We start from the raw sequence: 21,905 nt of genomic DNA, 5'->3' as shown, positions 1-21,905 counted from the left end.
CTGGACAAATATGCAACGTATCCAACAGATTCCAGTGTACTGTACCTGGAAAAAGTGTTAATAGAATCTTCCAGTTGTTAAAACTACCTGCATTTCATTTGCTGCAAATCCACTCTAATACCACTTGTTAGCATTATTAACATCATTACCATTCCCCCTTTTACTGTGCTGAGAGTCTTGTACATCCCTATAAATAAACTCAGACATCCTGGTGCTTTTGCTGTTGGTTACATTGTTGATTTGTAGCAAGACCATTAGAGTGATACCAGGAAGATGCAGCTTTTCATCAATATCACTGTCTTTGAAATATCTGTAAATTGATGTATAAAGTACAAGCAAAAAAAACAAAAAGATCTTCAACAGAAGAAAAGGGGAACCATTGATAATATTGATGAGCGGTAAGACACGGGTTTTACAACGTGGGCTAGCCCTCCTTTATTAACTTCAGCAATTATAACAATACATAGGAAATAACTGATATACACAGTACTGTATATATGCTAACTACATGCTGTCAATCTTAGATACCTACAATAGTAATAATGCCAGATGATACTGTAAATGTTACTGTAGGTGTAGCTAACATTACTTCTGAAGCATATAGGAGTAGAGCTTTATGCCAATCTGCACCAATGAAAGTTACAAAACCAGGAACACATGACAAGTTATTGATATCGTGCATAATTACAAATGATATAAAAATAACATGCGATAAAATACACAGCGCATCAAAAACAAATAAATCAAGAGGCAGATCATATTGCAAGAAACAACTTCATTTATTTTATAATTGTTATTCGTTAATACAACCTTTCCCTTTTGTTTGTTCTTAAAATGTTTGGTGTGGAACATCCATCAACACAAGGAGAAAAATTAACCAAGCTTTGAAAAGAATATGTACATCTGGTCTGATCACTTCACAGCAGGGGTACAAAAAAACTGGGCATCACAGGAAACACAGTCATCCAGACGTGTTTGAGCTTTAGACTTCAGTACAACATTTCTGAACACATACACCCAGTCAATGAACAATATATGGACAAGGAGTGCTGCTGTTAACTTACTGGTACAGCTCTAGGGAGCCTCCCCTTTCTGAACCAATTCCTGAATCTTTTAAAAAAGGGGGTTGTTATGGAGCTAGTTTATATTTTGTATTTATCTGTTGAGAAACTGTTCTGTTTGGTTGCTGAGTTTCCACTGGCACTCAGTACTGTGTTATTCCTGTGCTTCATTCACATATAGAGGATGGGCAATTGGGACCCCTTGTCCAAGAACAGATTTGTTTCCCCCTCCTCGCCTAAACAGCACTGTGTTGGTCAAAGTGGACCAGCAATACCCAGAAAAATAAGGGCCAGCAAGTGTTAGAAAAAGTGTTTTAAAACAAGTACTCAGAAAGACCGGAATGAAAAACATTAATAGGAAAATAAAAGTACCAGATTGGATTCGGCTAAAAGCATTTCCCTTTTATGGATCACTCTTTTTTTAAAATTTTTTAAATTTTTTTTAGTCGTTGCCAAATAGTTTTTATTATTTTCTCCCCAATTATTTTTAGGCTCAGCTCACCGCTACCACCCCTGCGCTGACTCGGGAGGGGCGAAGATGAACACACGCTGTCCTCCGAAGCGTGTGCCGTCAGCCGCCCGCTTCTTTACACTCTGCAGACTCACCATGCAGCCGCCTCAGAGCTACAGCGTCGGAGGACAACGCAGCTCTGGGCAGCTTACAGGCAAACCCGCAGGCGCCCGGCCAGACTACAGGGGTCGCTGGTGCACGGTGAGCCGAGAACACCCTGGCCGACCTAACCCTCCCTCCCCCCGGGCGACGCTCGGCCAATTGAGCGCTGCCCCCTGGGAGCTCCCATCCACGGTCGGCTGTGGAATAGCCTGGACTCGAACTCGCGACGTCCAAGCTATAGAGCGCATCCTGCACTCTAGCGAGTGCTTTTACTGGATGCGCCACTCGGGAGCCCCTTATGGATCACTCTTAAGTTACAATGACATTGGTTCACCACGGAAGGCATTTAAAATGTACCACATGTTTATTTTACATGATCGGTACATGAATTTTGGAATTCTTCCATGCTTTGATCACTAAACAGTTACAGACTCAGATCTAGGGTAAACTATGGTGCCATTGCTGACTATGGTTGTTTCATAGTCACGCATCGTAAAGCAACACCTGCAATAAGTGAGTTTACAACACATACTAAACATAGTCTGAAAGTTATAAACCACGGTCGATCAAGACTGACAGTGTTAATAGTTCAGTTTAATACCGATTGACAGTGTTAATAGTTCAGTTTAATAGTTTATGGTACATGTTTTTAACATGATACAAATACATGGGAGTGTCTGTTCAGTGTAAACTATTGTGACAATCAATCAAACTGTTAAAATACTTGTAAAAAGTGGCACTGAGATGGACTGTCCATCCACATATTCAAGCACTAATAGTGAGAACAGTGGAGGTGCTCTCTAGACTACTCTAGTGCAGTCTAACAAAACAGTGTCCCGATCCAAAGTTGATTCTGTTTAGACCTTTGAGACTGATCAAAGCACACAGTGTATTTTTTACAACAAACCCATTGCTTCTCTCTACGGACATGCACAGTGGGTGGAGCTCTGTATTAAAAGATTTATAAAATGTTTCTCCCCGACTTTCACCTTGCTTGAAGAATCCTAGTCGCTTGGCCATTGCCTTTGCTAGAATGCTACCTTTAACCTGGCTCCGCCTGTTCTGTGGTAGGCGGAGCCAAGAGTCAAAAGGTCACAGTTCCGGAATCAGGAAGTAAAGACAATGGCCGTGCGCATATACTTCTTCTAGTAAGGTCAAAGCAAGGCACTGTAGAAAATAATGAAATCTCAATACAGAACTCAAGAACCTCTTTATTGTCATTGAAAACACCATACAAGGTAAAACAAAGGATAGCAATTTATTTGATCTAAAAACAATATATGGAAATGACTTAGTAACTAAATTCTTATAAAATAAATATGCATTAAGAGTACATTCCAGTTATTCATGAACACCAAGCTGAATTTAAGTAGTATATTTGTAAGTGTATTGTTATTAATGGAACATAAAATAAATCGATACCAAAACAAATAAATAAATAAATATTAAAATGATATGTACCTTTTAGTTTAACCATGCTTACATCATGAAAGGTGGCTTCAGGCTGCCTAAAGAAAAAATCACAGAAAACTGTGCAGCTTCTGCCCCGATTCAAAACCATGACATTCCAATTTTCACCAACCAAAACACAAGTTTACTTTTAAACTAAACAAAAGTACAACGATGAGTGTTTCAGGAAGCAACGGAAAGTAACAGAAGTAGACAACTGTATAACTTTGTTTAGTGTTAAGGTTTGTCACATAATGCAACACACCAGCATTCAGTTTTAAAATCAGCTTAAACTGTGACATCATTACGCCCGTCTGCCTACATAGCAACCGATTCTTCAGCAGAACGGGTTTTGCTGGCCCTTGAACAATCACATTCAATATAATTCACAGTGTGGAGAGGCAAAGGATTTGTTTAATTTGTTCTGTATGTAAACGGAGTACTGCTGAACCGACCAACCTACTACATCAGTGTATAAACTTGAATGCCACAGCTGTAAAGATCTCTTAAAGAGCAACTTAGTAGGGTGCGAGATATCCCAGCTGTCTTAGTGTTGTTTCCTTCTTATTTCGATTCACACAAATGAAAATGCAGGTTAGTGGTTACAGTTAGATAGAAGCCATGTCTGAGAGCTCTGCTGAGGTCACAACTAAACACAATTAAACTTCTGAGCTGCGATGACTGAAAACGGAAATGATACACAAATGGAATCTAAACAAAAAAACAGAATAGAGTATGATATTTATCTCCACACCAGGCTGCTCTTTAGGTGATAACCAAGGCTTTAAAATCCATTTTCTTGCCACTTATTAGCTGTTGTAAGTCAAATCCCCATGAGTAGCAACTCCACTTACAATATCACTGAGAGTGTAGATCTCGCACTCGATGACAACCACAAAGCGTTGCAAATGTTTAAACCACAACAGGTTCTATACAAAACCCAGATGAAGTATGTTAATATCAGGGGGTTCTTCACTTTAATATTTAGATTGAGTGACTTGTAATAAATATGCTTCGAAATATGTTCCGTGGCTACCTCTAACCAAGTTGCATGACAGACAGGCCTGGCACTGCAAAGAGTGTGCGAGAAATATTCCTTCAAGTTGATGAGAGGTAGCCGCCGAAGACTTCTAAACATACAAGGTAGATAGAAATATACTTAAGTAAAACACAATAGATCAGCGAGATGGGAACAGTGATAAGGGAATGCTAACCGGAGGCATGACAATGTATTTAGAGCCTCAGATATCCTTGAACCTCACGTTGTTATAAATATAGCAGCTTTTATTGTATGCATCACATTGGGCACACAGGCGTGTATAAAAATGGCACAAGACATCATATAGCTATCATATATTATTCAGATGCAGCAGGGCCAAACATTAGTGTGTTTGCATGTTCCATTTACTGTAAATCTGAAACCACACTTTGAAGATCACCAATGCATGATTATTATAGCACTGTCGGTACCAACGAGACCATGGACTTTACCTTCTCGTAAAATCAGTACTCAGTGCTGGGTCAGTGTTTATGAGGTAAGCTTGGAGTAGCTCGGAGGAGAGAATCTTCTTCGCAGGTATTTCAGGATGTAAAGAGGTAGACAGCTCACAAGAGTGATGACAGTCACCTTCCACAGAAACGACAACGTGGCGAGAAAGTAGACATCTGTGACGAGAGGAACCAGAAATGTAGAATGTAAAATACAAGGAATCAGAAGGCGGTTCTACACTGGAGGTGAGCGACTGGAGCGAATTTTGTATCTACATTAAATTCACTCACTTTTTGGTAAAATGTAATTTTAAGCTTGAAGTCAAATACATAAGATTTTTACATAAGACATAAAAGATGTCTGCATCGATAGTATGTTCAATACAAAAATATATAAAAAATCATTTTTAAAATGTGTGTGAGCCTAATGTATTAACCGACTGCTCCACCTCGCCTCCCCTGGCTGTGTCTCTATTTCTAATTACTAGAACAACCTGCACAAGAGCTGCAGAAACTGGAGCACAGGAGGAATTTCCTCTTAGATATTACTCTCTGGCTCTCTAGTCAATCATATTCAAAAAGCTGATAGTAAACTGTAAATGTGATTCAACTTGGAGTAGTCTTCCTCACACGATTTTAAAAATAGTTTTACAGTGTTTCAATGTGGAGAAAAGGTGATCCCCTTTTTCAATGTGATATTGTACAGCAGTGTTCATCATTTGCATAACGATCCAACACAAATGTTAAAATAATTATGACATCACACGCCCATACCAACTCTTTAAGCAATGTTGGTATCATATATTTGTGTTATATAATATAATATTGATACAACCGGGCTGAAATGAAGACATATGGGTTACACTTAAAATAATAACTGGAAATTCCTCTGAATTCCAGTGCATTAGCTACTATTCCTGTGGTGTTCCACTTGAATTAATTCGGAATTTGTATCCTTATTCTACATTACCCTCAGGACTACAGAAATCCTTACAAAATAACAACAAAACATTTGCTACTTGGGAGTTACTCCTATGCAAACATGTGAAACTCTACTGAAATCCATATATTTTAAAATCGTCAGCAAAATACATGATAGTGGTGAACATCTATCAGATGTATCCTGGTGTGGAATGCTGCATTAATTAAAGTTTCCTAACCATAAAGAAATGATCAAATGAAATATCAGTGTTGTTGCGGAGCATCGGATTCTAACACTTACCGATGAATTCGTGCAAGAAGACGAGGGAGGCGATGTAGCAGGCCAGGCTGAGCAGCTCTGCCACGATCATGAGCCAGTGCCAGGTCTGGATGGTCAGAGCCACCATCAGCAGCTCCGTGAGGATCAGAGAGGTGAAGGAGATGGCAACGATGTGGACAAACTCTGACTCAAACAGGAGCAGCGCTCCGTACATTATAATACTGCCTGCAAACAAGCACAGACACAGCCACAGGTCAGGGGCTGTAAGAGCAGGCAGCTCCAAACCACATGGTTTACTGCCCCCTTACCTTTTACTGATGTTTGCAGTCCTTTGGAGTGGCTCCAATTACAATTACGAACATGCTTTTCATGTAGTCTGTGTTGCTTGGAGTTCAGCTCACTTCTAGCTTTCTGCCGTAGACATGTGTAACTTAATCAGCTGAAGAGCTATCAGAATCCTGTTAACGGGTACTGAGGATAACACTTCTTTTTGTTTTTCTGGCAATACAGAGCTGTGCACTAGACAGCTCTTACTTCTGTAAAGACACTATGGCCGATCTAGCCTGCGTTACATATATCTGTGGCGGACAACTAGAACTGAAGAGTTGCTCCTGAACTCAAGAGTCAACGCAACACAGAAAACATTACAAAATGTCAAAGAAAAAAGGGGGTCTGGTTCATTTACACATATGGCTCATTAGTTTATCATTTTCACATCCACACATTTACAGAAGAGTGTCTGGGTGATTTCTTACTTTAAACACAGCAGTTTTAATAAAACACAAAGAATGAGGGAATGGAGTTTTTTCCTCCGATAACTACAATATTATTTTTGTTTTGTTTTATTTTTGAAATTGCACATCCCATTAAAACGTTAATAAAAGATACACTTGTATCCACCTACCTTGATAGATGCTTATTAAAACCCACAGTAAAAATGTCTTGAAAGAAAGAGGACGACCCTGGAAGAAGCAAAAAGAAAGAAAATGATTTTTATTACACAAAGCGAGTATCCCTAGAATTAGATTTTAATTATAATATCACTATACTTACAAGAGCTTTGAAAACATACCAAATAATACAAACTTTTACAGCTGCTGCTGGGCTTATATATGTGGGGGTCTCCTCTAGCCCCAAAACACTGTCTGCTGATTAATAGTGATGTCCTTTCTATGGATTCCTTTATCCATTGTCTTTACATATCTGTTCATTACATTTGCCTTCTACTAAATATTAAGGAGCTTGTTCTGATGTCCTGAAATAGTTGTTGAAATAAAGAATCAACATATTTTCTTAGTTTGAAATTGAATTTAGTGCTGCATTGGAATTTTTTTTTAAACTATTTTCTAATACGCTGAGGTAATTAGCAGTACATGATACAAATACATGGGAGCACCCCGTTGTTATAGAACTAACTTCCTTTTACTGTGCTTTTCTGTGACAAAGTCATGTTTCATAACAGCTACAATGACTGAGACACACAACCCTTCCACAAGCAGCCCCCCCCCCCCTGGGAATCCAAACCTACCTTCAGAAGGTCCTTGTAGAGCTCAGGATACAACATGGCCACCTCTGACTTGACATCCTTGTCTAAAACCAGGGAGAATACTGGGAACATGGTGTACAGAGTGGAGTACCTGGGGGAGGGGAAGCAAGGAGAACGCATTTACCAGGCTTATTTGTTTTTCCATCTTGCAGTCTGGTACTTTACTGCCCAAAGGCACCGTTCTGGACTGTTGAGGTGTCCAGAGAATGCAAATCAAATAACAGCACAGACGGGAATCACAACGCAAGCTGTACAGATATTGTTTATCAGAGTAACACTGGTATAATTTTACTTTAAACAGTTTGCTTCAAATTCAGTATTAGAGCAACAGAACTCACTCAGAATGATTGCAAGTATCATAAAAAACTAAGTGAAAGATGACCAAATAAATCAAACGCATTTGCAGCACTTGGCACTTGTGAGAGAAAGCTCTCATGGGACCTGACTGCAGCCAGTAACACTGTCCCTTACCTTTTATGAGTACTACATTCACAATAAATCCAATTAGAACACACACTGAAACACTCACCCTATAATGAGGAAACCTTGGTACAGAGGAATTGAGGCAAAGTAGAAGACTGAAGAAAAGACAGCCTGAGGGAGGAACACAGTGCTTTATTACACACGGCCACCGCAAACAGCTTCATTACTCAGCCTAGAAATATTATGATCAGAGATACTTGGAGTGGAGGCAACATTCAAGCCAGGCATGAAAAATGATGGCCAATGTTGAATTGCTAAAGGTTAAATTGCCCGTTTTGTTTATATACCAGGGTTTTGAATTTCAAGTTATGATACGACTGAGTTTTTCATGAACACACCCCACAGAAACATTTAAAAAATGTTCAGCTTGCGTGTTAACAAAAACAATAAAGCAAAACTATAAAACTATATTAAAACTATAAAACTATTTGCAATTCTTGCATCTGTACGATATGACTTAATATCTAGGCCCTGGTTATGAAAAACAAAATTGTATGCATCAAGTGTCTTAAGACAGAAGGCCCAAGTGTTTATATACACTCAGAAGGCCTTGATACGTGTGGCCCAAACTTGTGTTACTAACGAAAAAAGATTACACGACACAATGTGTAGCAGTTGCTATGATTAATAGACACGTATAAATGTGGAATGTAACATTAATTATTGGTTTTGTTTCTCGACTAAACCTTTTTTAAAAGACCATTCTATCTCTGTACACTGGGTTTTCAAATGTGAGGCCTGCCGTCATACAAAGCCTGGGGGATCAATTTCAGGTCTAGCTGTAGCTGTCTCTACAGGGGTGAGCAAACTTCCCTGAGACTTGGCTTGGCTCATCTTCACCCTGAAAATAGCTATAACCACAATCCTGCTATCCCAGTCCCTGGACTAACAAACCCACAGCTCAAGGCTGGCTGTGCTTTCCCAGTAATATATAGAGAAGCTCTCAAGAAAGTCTCCACACACATTAGGACTGTATTCACAAATCTTCAAGTTGTTTCACAGCTGTTTTTAATGAATACAATATTGAGCTATGAAACCTTTCTCCACTGTGCAGTGTTGTGTGATGCAGTTTCAGATTTGAACTCCTAGTCTTCTATATGCTTGTCACCTGGGATTTCATCCCTTGTGGGGGTAAATAAGAGCTAAGAAAATACATTTTAAAGCATTGGTTAGCACTACTGGTGTAAATCTACATTTAAAAAAGACATTCAGACCTGTGCAAACGATCATACATACTATCAGACAAATATTCAAATATTCAACTTCATTTTGTATTTTATGAGTTATTGTTATTTATTTCCACACACTATTCAATAACAGTGGTTTACATACTTTAAATTATTACACTTTTTAAAATGTGAAAATCAATGTAATTAAAAATAATTAAAAATAGCTGTAGCCTATTTTCCCTTGTAAAGAACCTCCACACAATATCATTTCTAAATACTGTGGTTGTAAGGGCCTGTGCCTACTGTACAGTCTCTCATATACGCAGGTACTACTGTGACATATCCTATCAAGTCTTCTAGAATAACAGACCACTCTTCAGTTAAATGAGCAGAAGAGGTTTGTAGTCATGTTATTATTTGTTTATTTAGCAGACGCCTTTATCCAAGGCGACTTACAGAGACTAGGGTGTGTGAACTATGCATCAGCTGCAGAGTCACTTACAATTACGTCTCACCCAAAAGACGGAGCACAAGGAGGTTAAGTGACTTGCTCAGGGTCCCACAATGAGTCAGTGGATGAGGTGGGATTTGAACCGGGGATCTCCTGGTTACAAGCCCTTTTCTTTAACCACTGGACCACACAGCCTCTTCATCTTGGCAGCAAAGCTAAGCCACATGGTGGCCGTGTGACAGAGTTCTTAGCAAGCGATTGAGAGCCGCTCAAGCCTATCAGCTGAATTGGACTGGTTACCTGCATTGTACTGATGCAGAGACTCCTGTGGATCACAAACTGACTGAGGGCAGCTGATCTCTTGTAGCTGTTTCTCCCGTGGACCATCAGCAACCTGCCCAAGTGTTTGAACTCAGTGACTGAAAAATCAGCAGCCAAGGATGCCTGCTTTCCTTCCTACAATACCAGAAACAAATACAGGGCAAAACATAACCCTTTGTAGTTGTGTGCGAGTTTCTTTTATTATTATTTATCAATCAAATACAAAAACCCCCAAAATGGAATACTATACTGTTGGTCAGCTTTGATTGAACTGAAATGACACCCAGCGAATTTAAGGATTTATGCTTAATTATATTGTATATAAATGTGATACACTAAACTGGGCATTTCTTCATCCCCCTGAAACACTGAGTTTGTTAAATATTCTCTGACAAGCTGTTTCACCAGGGGAAGAAATTACTGGTGCACAACCCAAGTGTACACTCTAGTGGTCCTTTTTATAGTGGCCTCATTACAGAGATATTGCTCATATGTGGCCGGAGACAAAATATGTATCAAATATCCATGAGTACTGAATAAGTAATACATGATGATTAAGAACACATATTAATGGATATGAAGTATAAAAGTATGCATTTAACATGGGAATGGTTTTAGAATGACAACAGAAGTCTTACTTTGCCTTCCACTCCAACTCCACAGTCTGCTTCCTGGATCATACTGACATCATTTCCTCCATCCCCTACATCGATAATAAAACACAATCAATTGTCTTTGTACAATTACAACCAGCCTTTACTCTCATTACAGTTTGTAATGTGAGTAAAGGCTGGTTGTTCAACACATAATCCTTTTACGACAGTTTAGTACATTTTCCCCTTCTGTGCGCTGTACAGAAACCGGACATTGTTGACTTTCCAATTTGTTTACATTCTGTAAAGGAAGATTATGTAGTCCACATACAAGCTTTTCCCTTTGTAATTTACACAAACAGCTGTGAATCTAAACACAACCACCTTTTCTTTTTACATTACATTGATCCTGCTGGGTTTACACAATTAACTAGATTCTTCTAATGTTTTATTTGTTTATTTAGCAGACGCCTTTATCCAAGGCGACTTACAGAGACTAGGGTGTGTGAGCTATGCATCAGCTGCAGAGACACTTACAATTACGTCTCACCCGATAGACGGAGCACAAGGAGGTTAAGTGACTTGCTCAGGGTCACACAATGAATCAGTGGCTGAGGTGGGATTTGAACCGGGGACCTCCTGGGTACAAGCTCTTTTCTTTAACCACTGGACCACATAGCCTCTAATGACTTCTAACAGCTACAGTATTACTCACAGTAAAATATCTTTATATGTATGTTGTAGAGTAACTCTTATTGAGTCAAGTCTCTGGGCATCCATCTGGCATCGCAAGGCAAGCGTGCACGCATAAGACAGCACTCAGTCCTGCACTGTGTATAGAGATATGAAACACACGCCGCAGAGTGAATACCCACCGACTGCACAGGTGAGCTTGCCAGTGCGCTCCTGCAGCAGTCTGACAATCTGGGCCTTCTGAGTGGGGGCACATCGGCAGCAAACCACAGTGGGGCACTGACAGGCCAGCTCCATGAATTCATACTCGTAGAACTTCAGACAAACCTGTTGCACACAAAACACAGCCGAGACACGCATTCATGTCCACAGGTCTAATTTCCTGTGAAAGCGCTGTAAGAGTTACGCATTCACGTCAGTAAGCTTACAAATGACCATATGAAAAACATGTATTATTTCTTACCCTAAAAAACAAAACAAGTGTTTGTTAGCTTTAGGATTTGTTTTTCTTTATTATTTAATATTTTGCATGTGTATTTTAATCTCTAACCAACCTCCCTTGGACCTGCTTTGTGCTAGGAGCTACTGTAGGTGTAGATGAAGCTCAGGCATGCATTTTTTTTTACATATCTGGTTCTAAACTAGGTTAAAGAATGTTTCTAACTTGGAGAAAAGCTGTTACAGTTTTACTTCATAGGTCAGCAGTGTCTTTGGGGGTCAAAGCACATCATAACAAAGCATGTCAGACAATAAGAGAAACACCTGATTGGTTAATGGTCAGGTAGTGCAATGCTACTGAAAAACACGACTGTCTTGTGTTCAAAATAAAGTTTGCTGTAAAATGGGTTCATTCAAAGCTGTACATTAGAGACGGATATAGTGCTGGAAGTGCACCACATACACCATTTATACAGTTTATTAGCAAGTACAGCCTGCCTCACCTCTAGAGAGTCACCTGATATAACCAGGGCACAGTCATGCTTTCTTCGGAAGGCATTCAGCTCCAAATGGGCTTCACCTCGTGTGGTCACCTGATGTAAAAAAAACAAACAAACAAAACATTTAAGAGATTCAATTTAAGTGACACAAAAGTAGTTTAGGTGTAACAGTGCCCCCTGCTGCTTGCTCATGTGAAATACACAACCAGATCATAGTTTTTTTTTCAAATCTGATTTTAATTGTGCATTTTGCAGCACACTAAATACAGCTTTCAAGAATATCAGATTCAGAAAAAATAAAACAAAAAGCCTTGACAAGCCCATTATTATATGTGAATATGCACTTACACACAAACACACATCTGCTAACTAGATAGCCATACCCTATGGAGTTATCTGGTTTCATGCCTTGCCAGTCATTGTTATCCATTTCCAGGAACCTTCGAGTCTTCCTACGCAAACTGTAACCTTTCATGGCATTCCCCTTTGGAAATGGAAGGCATCCAAAGGCAAGTGGGCCAAGTATCAAAAGTGATTGTGCAGGTAGAGCCTGGTAAAGTCATTAAAGTCATTAGGGAGCCTCTCTTTTGTTTGTCAGACTCCAAGCTCCGCGATTTCTTTGGTTGTGTCAAAACACATTTCTAAGTATAAAACAGTATCCTTCCATACTTTAAAAGTGGAATTTATATATATTGTGTGTTGTTTTGAGATGTTTGCAGTCACTCGGAGAGGTTCTTTTTGCAGTTACTCGTATTGTGTGTAGGTGTTTTTTTTGTAGTAATTCTAGGTTAGAAGTTCAGGAGCTGCTCTTCAGTCCCAGCCTGCCATTGACATAGTGGACTACATCAGCCAAAGAGTCTTGATAGAAGTACACTATCAGCTAGAACTGAAGAACAGCTCCTGAACTTCAGGGAAAGCCCCAGAAACACAGAATAATACTAAAAAAACACTCAGAAGAATTCCTAAAATCACAGTTATCTTGTTCTGTTTTTAGTCATAACATCCAATAGACTTTGAACTTGGAAGTTTAAAAGCACCTCTGTGGTCTTTACACAGCTCTCAAATGTGCCTTCTTTCTAAGTACAACTGGTACACCAGAGTGGAACTACCAACCTGTCCCCTGTGCAACACTGCTCCAGTGCTGAAATAATCACCACATTTGTTCCATGGGTGTGTTTTACTGATGGATTTATTGTATTCAATAGGGGCACAGTGTGGCAAGGGGACAGATTCGTGATAACCAGAGTTTTACAAAATCACCAGGATGTGATGACTGAAACAGAAAATGATACACAAAGTGAATCTAAAGAAGAAGAACCGAGATATTTCAAATAAAACCTTCCCTCTAATTAGTATGGTGACACCCCCACGCATTATGCTGAACAAGCATTAAACTGTAATGCTAAGAACATCACTATCGTTTTGACAGGCACAGGTTTATTACACTTACCTGTCTGAATAGATGAATATCTTGGGTCCTCGTAACGAGATGTGCATTCTTTGCAGTACAGGTTGCCGTTTCAAGTTTGTCCCCTGTCAGCATCCATACCTGAGGAATGCACAGGGGACGAGTGTAAGATTTGAAACAGAACAACCTAAGCAGCACGATATCTTGGTATGATTTAAAACACATCACTGATAATTCCGTAAGAGAAAGCAGGTCCTGTCTCACAGAATGTTTCATTGTTTTTTATATCATGGTTTTGATGATCTAGCATTTCACTGGATGATGGGTGTATGTTAATGTATGTGCCATTTTCCTGTCACCTTGATGCCAGCGTTGCGCAGGATCTCCAGGGTGGGTCTCACGTCTGTCTGTAGCTGGTCCTCCACCCCAGTCAGACACAGCAGCTCCATCTCCATCTCCAGGCTCTCGATCACCGTGGCAACCTTCAGAGAGCGGTCGTGCACACTCAGCTTGGCCTGAACATACCGGGCCTGAACCAAGCAACCAAGGAAGGGGGTATTAATTCAAATACTCCACCCCATACGTACCATCTCACATGTTCCTATATCAAAGACACACACGTTATGTTAAACACACATTTCATTTTAATGTTTGCCAAACGTCTTTTGTACTCTTTCCAGCCGACACATGTTAGTTTGAGTTCTTGTAGGAAAAACTAAAAAGTTATATTTTTTTAGCCATATATATTTCTCTCGATTTTTTTCTTAAATAGAACTCAAACTCCCAAAAGCTTCACGCATTGGTTTGCCTTTGAGTACCAATCACTGCTTTTCCTGTAACTGACATGTTTTCAGTCACTGCCATGTTTTCAAATTCATCTTTAGCACAAAGTGTGCATTTTTCACATTAGGTAAGATTTAATAGAATTATTTTGATAGCACCAGGTACTTTAATGTGTTTTACGACATATAATATATATAAGCTGCATCTCTCTGTAGTCACTATCACTCTCGATGGACAAGACAGCAGATCTGACACACTTTGATAAAGGGCTGATTGGAAGCTCGGTTGGAAGGTGCTTCAAAGCCTGCACAAATTACAAAGGATTCAAAAGGGATCATTCTGGAGAACAATTTCTACTTCCCTGCAGGAATTAGAGGTGGTAATCTTTGAGGAATGGCCACGTATCCCACCAGAATATATAAAATCATGTCAAGTATGTGCGGTGCAGACTGCACGTAGTAAACTGTATATCCATGTGATAGAGAGAGAAAGGATCGATGCTGTAAATCTCCCTCCCGATTAGAAAGGGTGCTGTGTAAGGGGGAAGGTAAGCTGCCTCCTAGATCTACTACCTCGGTGGTAGCTGGAAACCAGAAGGTAACCATATTAGGAGGGGCGCGTAGCTGCAAGTACTCAGGACGATTCCATTGCAGTCAGCTGCGGGGCAGCCCTCTATTGGAGAAACCAGGCGACGCGTTGACTGCAGGGAGGAGTTTGCTTGGAACAAAGGGGAAGCAGCTACGTCAAAACCTCCCCTTGCACTGAGGTAATGAAAGCGACCGGCCAGAGCCGATGTTTGTTTTGTGTGTATTACGTTGTGGCAAAGTGGTAATGACGTGCAGGTGAGTGCAGTGTAGAATAATCACACGGACAGACGTTGGTACAGGTGCAAGGGTGTTTATTTAATTTAATAAATGTCCAGAGCCTCAAGGCAAAACCTGTAAATAATAATAGTGCTGGAAGTGATACAGCGGCGTGTATCACTTCTAATTGTAATCCTACGGGTTTGACCCGCAACCCCAAAGTCCCGTTCCGACACCCACACTAAACACGTACACAAAGACAGTGCGTGATACAAGTGTTAAAAGGTGCAAACACAGAGACAGTTCCGAAAGTGAGACAGGTGAGTGGTGAAGTCCGGGTTTTCGCTGGCCTGCGGCTGCAGCTCCGGATCGTGCTCAGTAATCTTAGTGAGACAATAACACACAAGACACACAGTGTTAGGACACAGACACAAAACACTCACGGTCGCGTTCACGTTTCGGGCTCCTTCTCGGTTATATGTTTTAACCATATGCAAAGGAACAGATCACTCAAGCCATGCCCCCTATTTATACCCTCGCCCATGACCCCGAGGTTAACGAGCGCATCCGCTCCTCCAGTCCTCGGATGCCACGCCGCTTACCGTCTGGGTCACTGAGCTCGGGTGCCATGGCTCCGCCCCCTTCCGAACTGACCGACTTCCATCTACCCTACGGAATAAATTGTCGTGCCATTTCATTAAGGGTACTCTGTTCCTCGTATACCGTGCTCTCACAGGTCGAGAGGGAGATCTAACACTAAGACTCATTCGATCTCTGTCACATATCCCACCGCTCAGAGTGGAGCCGAAGGAACACTCGGCTAACCCTACCTTTCCCATTACTCCCCCCTCCCGGGAAAAATAATCCGCATTTTGGTGGTCTTTCCCTGCACGGTGTACCATATGGTACATGAAGGGCTGCAATGCCAGATACCACCGAGTTATCCGGGCATTGCTGTCCTTCATTGTGCTTAACCACTTGAGTGGGGCGTGGTCAGTGACAAGATCAAATGAGTGTCCCAGCAGGTAGTATCTTAAAGAGTGAGTAGCCCATTTCATGGCCAAACACTCTTTTTCGACGACGGAGTAGTTGCGCTCCCGAGGGAGCATTTTTTTACTTATGTACAAAACAGGGTGTTCTACTCCGCCTACCATTTGAGACAGGACTGCACCCAACCCGACATCCGAAGCATCGGTGTGGAGGATGAATCTCTTAGTGAAGTCTGGCGTGATGAGAGCAGGGGCCTGGCAAAGTCTCTGCTTAACAGTATTAAACGCCCCTAAACGCAGCAGGCGCACCATGTAACCCAAACGGCATGGTTGTAAAATGAAACAGCCCCTCTGGTGTCGAAAATGCGGTTTTCTCTCTAGACCTACGAGTTAACGGGATCTGCCAATATCCTTTCGTCAGATCCAGAGTGGAGTTGAACCTCGCCGTCCCCAGTCTATCTAGGAGTTCGTCGACCCGAGGCATGGGATACGCATCAAACTTGGCAATAGCGTTTACCTTGCGGAAATCAACGCAGAAGCGGTTGGTGCCGTCCTTTTTGGCCACTATCACAATTGGACTGCACCACTCGCTCCTGGAAGGCTCAATCACCCCAAGTTCGAGCATGTCCCATACCTCTTTGCGAACGCCACTCCGTCGACTTTCCGGGACCCGGTAAGGTCTCTCTCGCACTGTGACACCTGGGGGAGAGATAATGTCATATTCAGCGAGGTTAGTTCTACCGGGCGTGTTAGAAAAAACATCGCTAAATTCCTCAATTAACCTGCGTAGTTCACGTTGCTGATCAGGAAGTAACTGTTCCCCCATCGAAATGTTCTTTGTGCTAGAGGGTTCTAGCTCGGGCCCTAAATCATCCTCTATATTGCCTGGGGCTATAAATAACACCTCTCTTGCCTGCCAGGGCTTTAATAAATTTATGTGATAAATTTCTTTTTTGTTACGGCGATCGGGCTGTTTAATTTCATAATTCACCTTTCCTATAGCCCGAATCACCTCATATGGCCCTTGCCATTTAGCACATAGTTTGGATTCCGCTGAGGGAAGTAGCAGCATTACCTTGTCTCCCGGTCGAAAAGTTCGGATTAATGCATTTTGATTGTAATGCTGCTGTTGTCGATGCTGAGCCGATCTGAGATTGTCTTGGGCCAAACGACCGACCAAATCTAGGCGATCTCTCAGTAGGAGCACATGCTGCACTACATTTTTGGACGAGCCTTTGTGCTCCTCCCACCCCTCTCTCAACAGATCGAGGATGCCGCGAGGCTGTCGGCCGTACAAGAGCTCGAAGGGGGAGAACCCTGTCGAACTCTGCGGCACCTCTCTCACTGCAAAAAGGAGGTAGGGAAGGAGCGATGCCCAATGTTTTTGCTCCTGATTCACAAATCGTCTCAGCATCGCCTTTAGAGTCTGATTAAAACGTTCCACCAAACCGTCCGTCTGTGGATGGTAAACCGACGTTCTGATGGGACGTATTTTTAGTAATTTATATACCTGCTGTAGCGTATTTGACAAGAAATTAGTTCCATGATCAGTCAATATCTCGTTGGGGATCCCTACTCTTGCCATAATCTGCACTAGTTCTTTGGCTATCGCAGCAGCACTAGTGGACCTCAATGGAACTGCCTCTGGGTATCGCGTTGCGTAATCTACCACCACTAATATATGCGTATACCCGGAGTCAGAAGGTAGCAAAGGGGGTGGAAATAATCGGCAGTGGGACCAAAGGGGCGGGGCGCACTCGACCCGGCGCTACTCTCTGGCAGTCTGGGCATGTGGCTACATATTTCGACACTTCTTTATAAACACCTGGCCAAAAGAATCGAGCCAATATCCGTTCCCTTGTCTTGTCAACTCCGAGGTGCCCCGCAAAAGGGATATCATGCGCCAGCCTCATGACCTCCAGCCGACAAGACGGGGGAACCAATAATTGTGTTACAGGATGTCCTGTGCCCGCGGCCAGGTTTACCCTATATAGTAATTGCCCCTTGATAATGAAGTGTGGAAATACTAGTGCCCCAGCGCCTTCAACATCCTTATCTTCAATGGACCGGACCTGTCCCCGAATGTGCACCAGTGATGGGTCATTGTCCTGCTCCCACACTAGGTTCACATTCGAGTGCCACATGTCCGGTATATTGAGCGGGGCAGGAGTAACATCTGCCCTTGATGGCCCAGTAACCTCGCCCTCTCGGTCACACTGCGTTCCGACCCCCTTCGACTGACGTTTTTCACCGTTATAACAGGCTCCCACCAGCCCCCAGCCTTGTCTCATTAACGCTCCCTCCCATTTCCGCAGCCTTCTCTCTTTGTTTGTTTTTTTCGGCCGGAACAGGGAAGAGAACATTTCCGCTTGAAAGGGAAAAACATTACCAATTATTTCCCCTTCTACTTTTTCTGCCACATTTGCGTGTATGGCCGGGACTGCCCTTAATTTCAATAAATCTTTATAGTTGGGCCAGTCCCGACCCAGAATAATGGGATGTGGTAACCTTTCCGCTACCCCAACTACCAGGGAACGTTTCATCGGACCGACCGATAAATATGCTTTTACTGTGGGGTATGTTGCCGTGTCTCCATGGATACAGGAGATCGCCACCTGACCTTGTGGCTGCCACACCATACCGCCCAAGAGAGATGCTCTAATTAAGGTCTGACCACACCCTGTGTCCACTAATGCATGGGTCTTCACATTTCCAAAAATCACCTTAACAATACAAGGCCCCTCCCGACCATTTTTCCCTGGCTTACCCGCTTCAGATGCCAGATTACAGACGGCCACGTCACACTCCATCGCAGATGGGCATGACCTAGCCTGATGTCCCGGCTGGCGGCACCTAAAACAGGTAGGGGGAAAGGAGGGCACAGTATTAAATGGTCTGTCCCGCTGCTGGTATGGCAACGGGGCAGGGGCAGCACCTCTACCCCCGCTGGGGGCCAACCTTGGTCTCCATGAAGAGGAGGCAAGGTCGCCCATTGGGGTTGGTGCTCTCGGAGGTCGTTGACCCGGTCCTGGTGGTGGGGCTGATGGAGCAGAGAGAGGAGGTGGGGCTCGGCTGCTCCGTTGAGGTAGCGGGGCGAGTAGCCCGGTCTGGGCGGATACCAGGGAGTCCTCGAAGTCCTCAGCGAGCTTGACTGCCTGTTCCAGGGTGTCGGGGTTGTGGCGCCGTATCCATCCTTGGGTCTCGGCGCCGACCACATGACAAAACTGCTCGATAACGATGGCCTCCCCCATCTGGGCAGTTGTTTTTAGCGCCGGGGTGAGCCAGTGTATCATGTGGTCACAGAGCTTCTGCGCGACCACCCTGGGGCGTACGTTCGGGGACCTCCTGTACTCCCTGAACCTCACTCTGTGCGTTTCCTCCGTAATATTCAGACGGCGGAGAATAGCCAGCTTTACCAGGTCATATTGAGCGGCGTCGTCATCCCCCATTGCCTGGTATGCTGCCTGCGCTTCCCCAATCAGGCAGGGTCCCAGCTGGCTTGCCCAGAACTGTCGGGGCCATGACGCGGTGGTAGCCAGCCGCTCAAATGCCACCAGGTATGCCTCTGGATCATCATCCGCCGTCATTTTATGCGTCCTGGCTTTGGGCGCTATGAAGCCGCGTTCCGCTGATGCTGTGGGAGGTATTGCCAGCCCGACCCTCTCGATCAACGCGGTGTACCTCTCCTCTCTCCGTCTTTCCTCCACCTCCCGTCTGCTGTCCAGCTGCTCCAGCAGCGCCGACAGTGTTGCGTAGTCCATATCCCACTTCTGACACCACGTGTCCATATCCCACTTCTGACATACAGCGGCGTGTATCACTTCTAATTGTAATCCTACGGGTTTGACCCGCAACCCCAAAGTCCCGTTCCGACACCCACACTAAACACGTACACAAAGACAGTGCGTGATACAAGTGTTAAAAGGTGCAAACACAGAGACAGTTCCGAAAGTGAGACAGGTGAGTGGTGAAGTCCGGGTTTTCGCTGGCCTGCGGCTGCAGCTCCGGATCGTGCTCAGTAATCTTAGTGAGACAATAACACACAAGACACACAGTGTTAGGACACAGACACAAAACACTCACGGTCGCGTTCACGTTTCGGGCTCCTTCTCGGTTATATGTTTTAACCATATGCAAAGGAACAGATCACTCAAGCCATGCCCCCTATTTATACCCTCGCCCATGACCCCGAGGTTAACGAGCGCATCCGCTCCTCCAGTCCTCGGATGCCACGCCGCTTACCGTCTGGGTCACTGAGCTCGGGTGCCATGGCTCCGCCCCCTTCCGAACTGACCGACTTCCATCTACCCTACGGAATAAATTGTCGTGCCATTTCATTAAGGGTACTCTGTTCCTCGTATACCGTGCTCTCACAGGTCGAGAGGGAGATCTAACACTAAGACTCATTCGATCTCTGTCACATACGTGTTTTTGTTTTGTCTGTTAATAGAGGAGCTGGAGGGCGGGAGGCTGTAGCCAGCGAGCCAGCACTTACCCCAGAGGACGCCCCTCATCACACAGCACTACACTGCACAGCGCACGCACCACAAGCCCCGGAGAAAAAGAGCACATTTTCGTGCACGGAGGACTGTGGTTATCGGAGTGTCTGTTTATTTTCGTTTGTTTGAGTTTGGACCATGGCGTGTTTTGCCCCAATTCCATCGCTGGTAGTGGGGCTATTTATTATTTTCCAGTGTGGATTATTTTTGTACTATTTCTGTTTTTGGATTAAAAGTTGATTATTTTTGGGAGACAACAGTCTGGACATCATTCATCTCTTGCACTGCACCATTCATCGTGTCACAATCCAGCTTAATCATTTCTTTTAAACTTTAAACTTAAAAAGACAACTGAAGTACGTTAAACTGTGTTGGCTTTTTAAATGAACAAACCATGGCTGCAAAGTGAGATTTAAAAAAGAAAAAAAAAAAATGTCAATGATTCACCGCATCTGTGACTCAGACTGAGTCAAAGCCACCCACTTATACACAATGTATCATTAGGCTCAGGGGTAGCTCAAGTATCGAGTGAAAACAGAGAGTCAGGGACGAGGCGGGTAGCTGAAACAAGTCAGACACAGTTGTGTTTATTTTTTTAAACAGAGATTGCTATAGCACCTCTCAGAACTTCCAAGACACTTAACTGTAAGGCCAAGCAAACAAGGCAGGGCTGGGTTTCAATGTGAGCAGTCTGAGTCACCAGTACTCCGGACAGGAAATCCTCTCCATGAGTGTACAGTGGATAAACAGCCACGGGCCTCCCAGCCTGGAATGACCCTGGCTGGATCTATAACATTTGTTTTCATGTTGTTTGAGGTATATTTGAATCCAAAATGAGTTAATTAAAAGTAGTTCTCCTAATAAACATCTGTTTGCACAAATATTTGGTACCGATAGGAGAGAATGACCCACAGACATTTACTGCATGTCTCTGATGAATATGCATGGGTAACGCACAAGTTAAGATGTCTTCCCTCACGAATTGATAGATTTGTGTGTTACCCACACAGAACCATAACAGTTTCTATAGTATAGTTATATAACCTTCTGTATAGTGTACAGCCTGACAGCTTTGCACTATCCTCGACTCAATGCCATTGACCCTTTTGTCATGAAACTTGAAGGTACTGTAAGATATGCCAACACTTTCTCAGTTTATACATTTAGGCTTCTTTGTAAACAGATGACGTGAATATCAGGGTGCTTACAATACAACAGACTGGGTAAAGTACATTTTGCATGACAGTTTTTTTAACCTGGGAAATATCCTTACCTCAAAATCCTGATACTGCTCTTCAGATAGCGATTTCTTCGCCACCACCAAAACTCGGAGTCCTTCTCTCGCCATGTTGCCGCACTGTAATAAAAATGGTAAATTCAACAAATACAATGTATACATTTCTATTTTTTTTTCTTT

The 21,905-nt window shown here is 42.9% G+C and overlaps 1 protein-coding gene across 1 annotated transcript in view; it reads right to left on the bottom strand.

Moving 5' to 3' along the window:
* Positions 1–2,867: 2,867 nt before the first annotated feature.
* Positions 2,868–21,905, bottom strand: part of LOC117422913 (probable phospholipid-transporting ATPase IIA) — a 56,450-nt gene continuing 37,412 nt past the window's right edge. Inside the window, exons 17-28 of the mRNA XM_058991163.1 lie at positions 21,762–21,845; positions 13,774–13,944; positions 13,457–13,555; positions 12,010–12,099; positions 11,251–11,395; positions 10,421–10,485; positions 9,762–9,917; positions 7,888–7,952; positions 7,341–7,449; positions 6,717–6,774; positions 5,834–6,037; positions 2,868–4,788 (exon numbers count right to left, since the gene is read on the bottom strand). Of these exons, the coding sequence (XP_058847146.1) occupies positions 4,652–4,788; positions 5,834–6,037; positions 6,717–6,774; positions 7,341–7,449; positions 7,888–7,952; positions 9,762–9,917; positions 10,421–10,485; positions 11,251–11,395; positions 12,010–12,099; positions 13,457–13,555; positions 13,774–13,944; positions 21,762–21,845 (1,383 nt within the window). The 3' untranslated portion in view covers positions 2,868–4,651. The remainder of the gene's footprint in view (positions 4,789–5,833; positions 6,038–6,716; positions 6,775–7,340; positions 7,450–7,887; positions 7,953–9,761; positions 9,918–10,420; positions 10,486–11,250; positions 11,396–12,009; positions 12,100–13,456; positions 13,556–13,773; positions 13,945–21,761; positions 21,846–21,905) is intronic.

This window comes from Acipenser ruthenus, chromosome 18 (genome assembly GCF_902713425.1).
Source record: "Acipenser ruthenus chromosome 18, fAciRut3.2 maternal haplotype, whole genome shotgun sequence".
Taxonomy (NCBI): domain Eukaryota; kingdom Metazoa; phylum Chordata; class Actinopteri; order Acipenseriformes; family Acipenseridae; genus Acipenser; species Acipenser ruthenus.
This window is presented reverse-complemented; position numbering and strand designations above follow the sequence as displayed.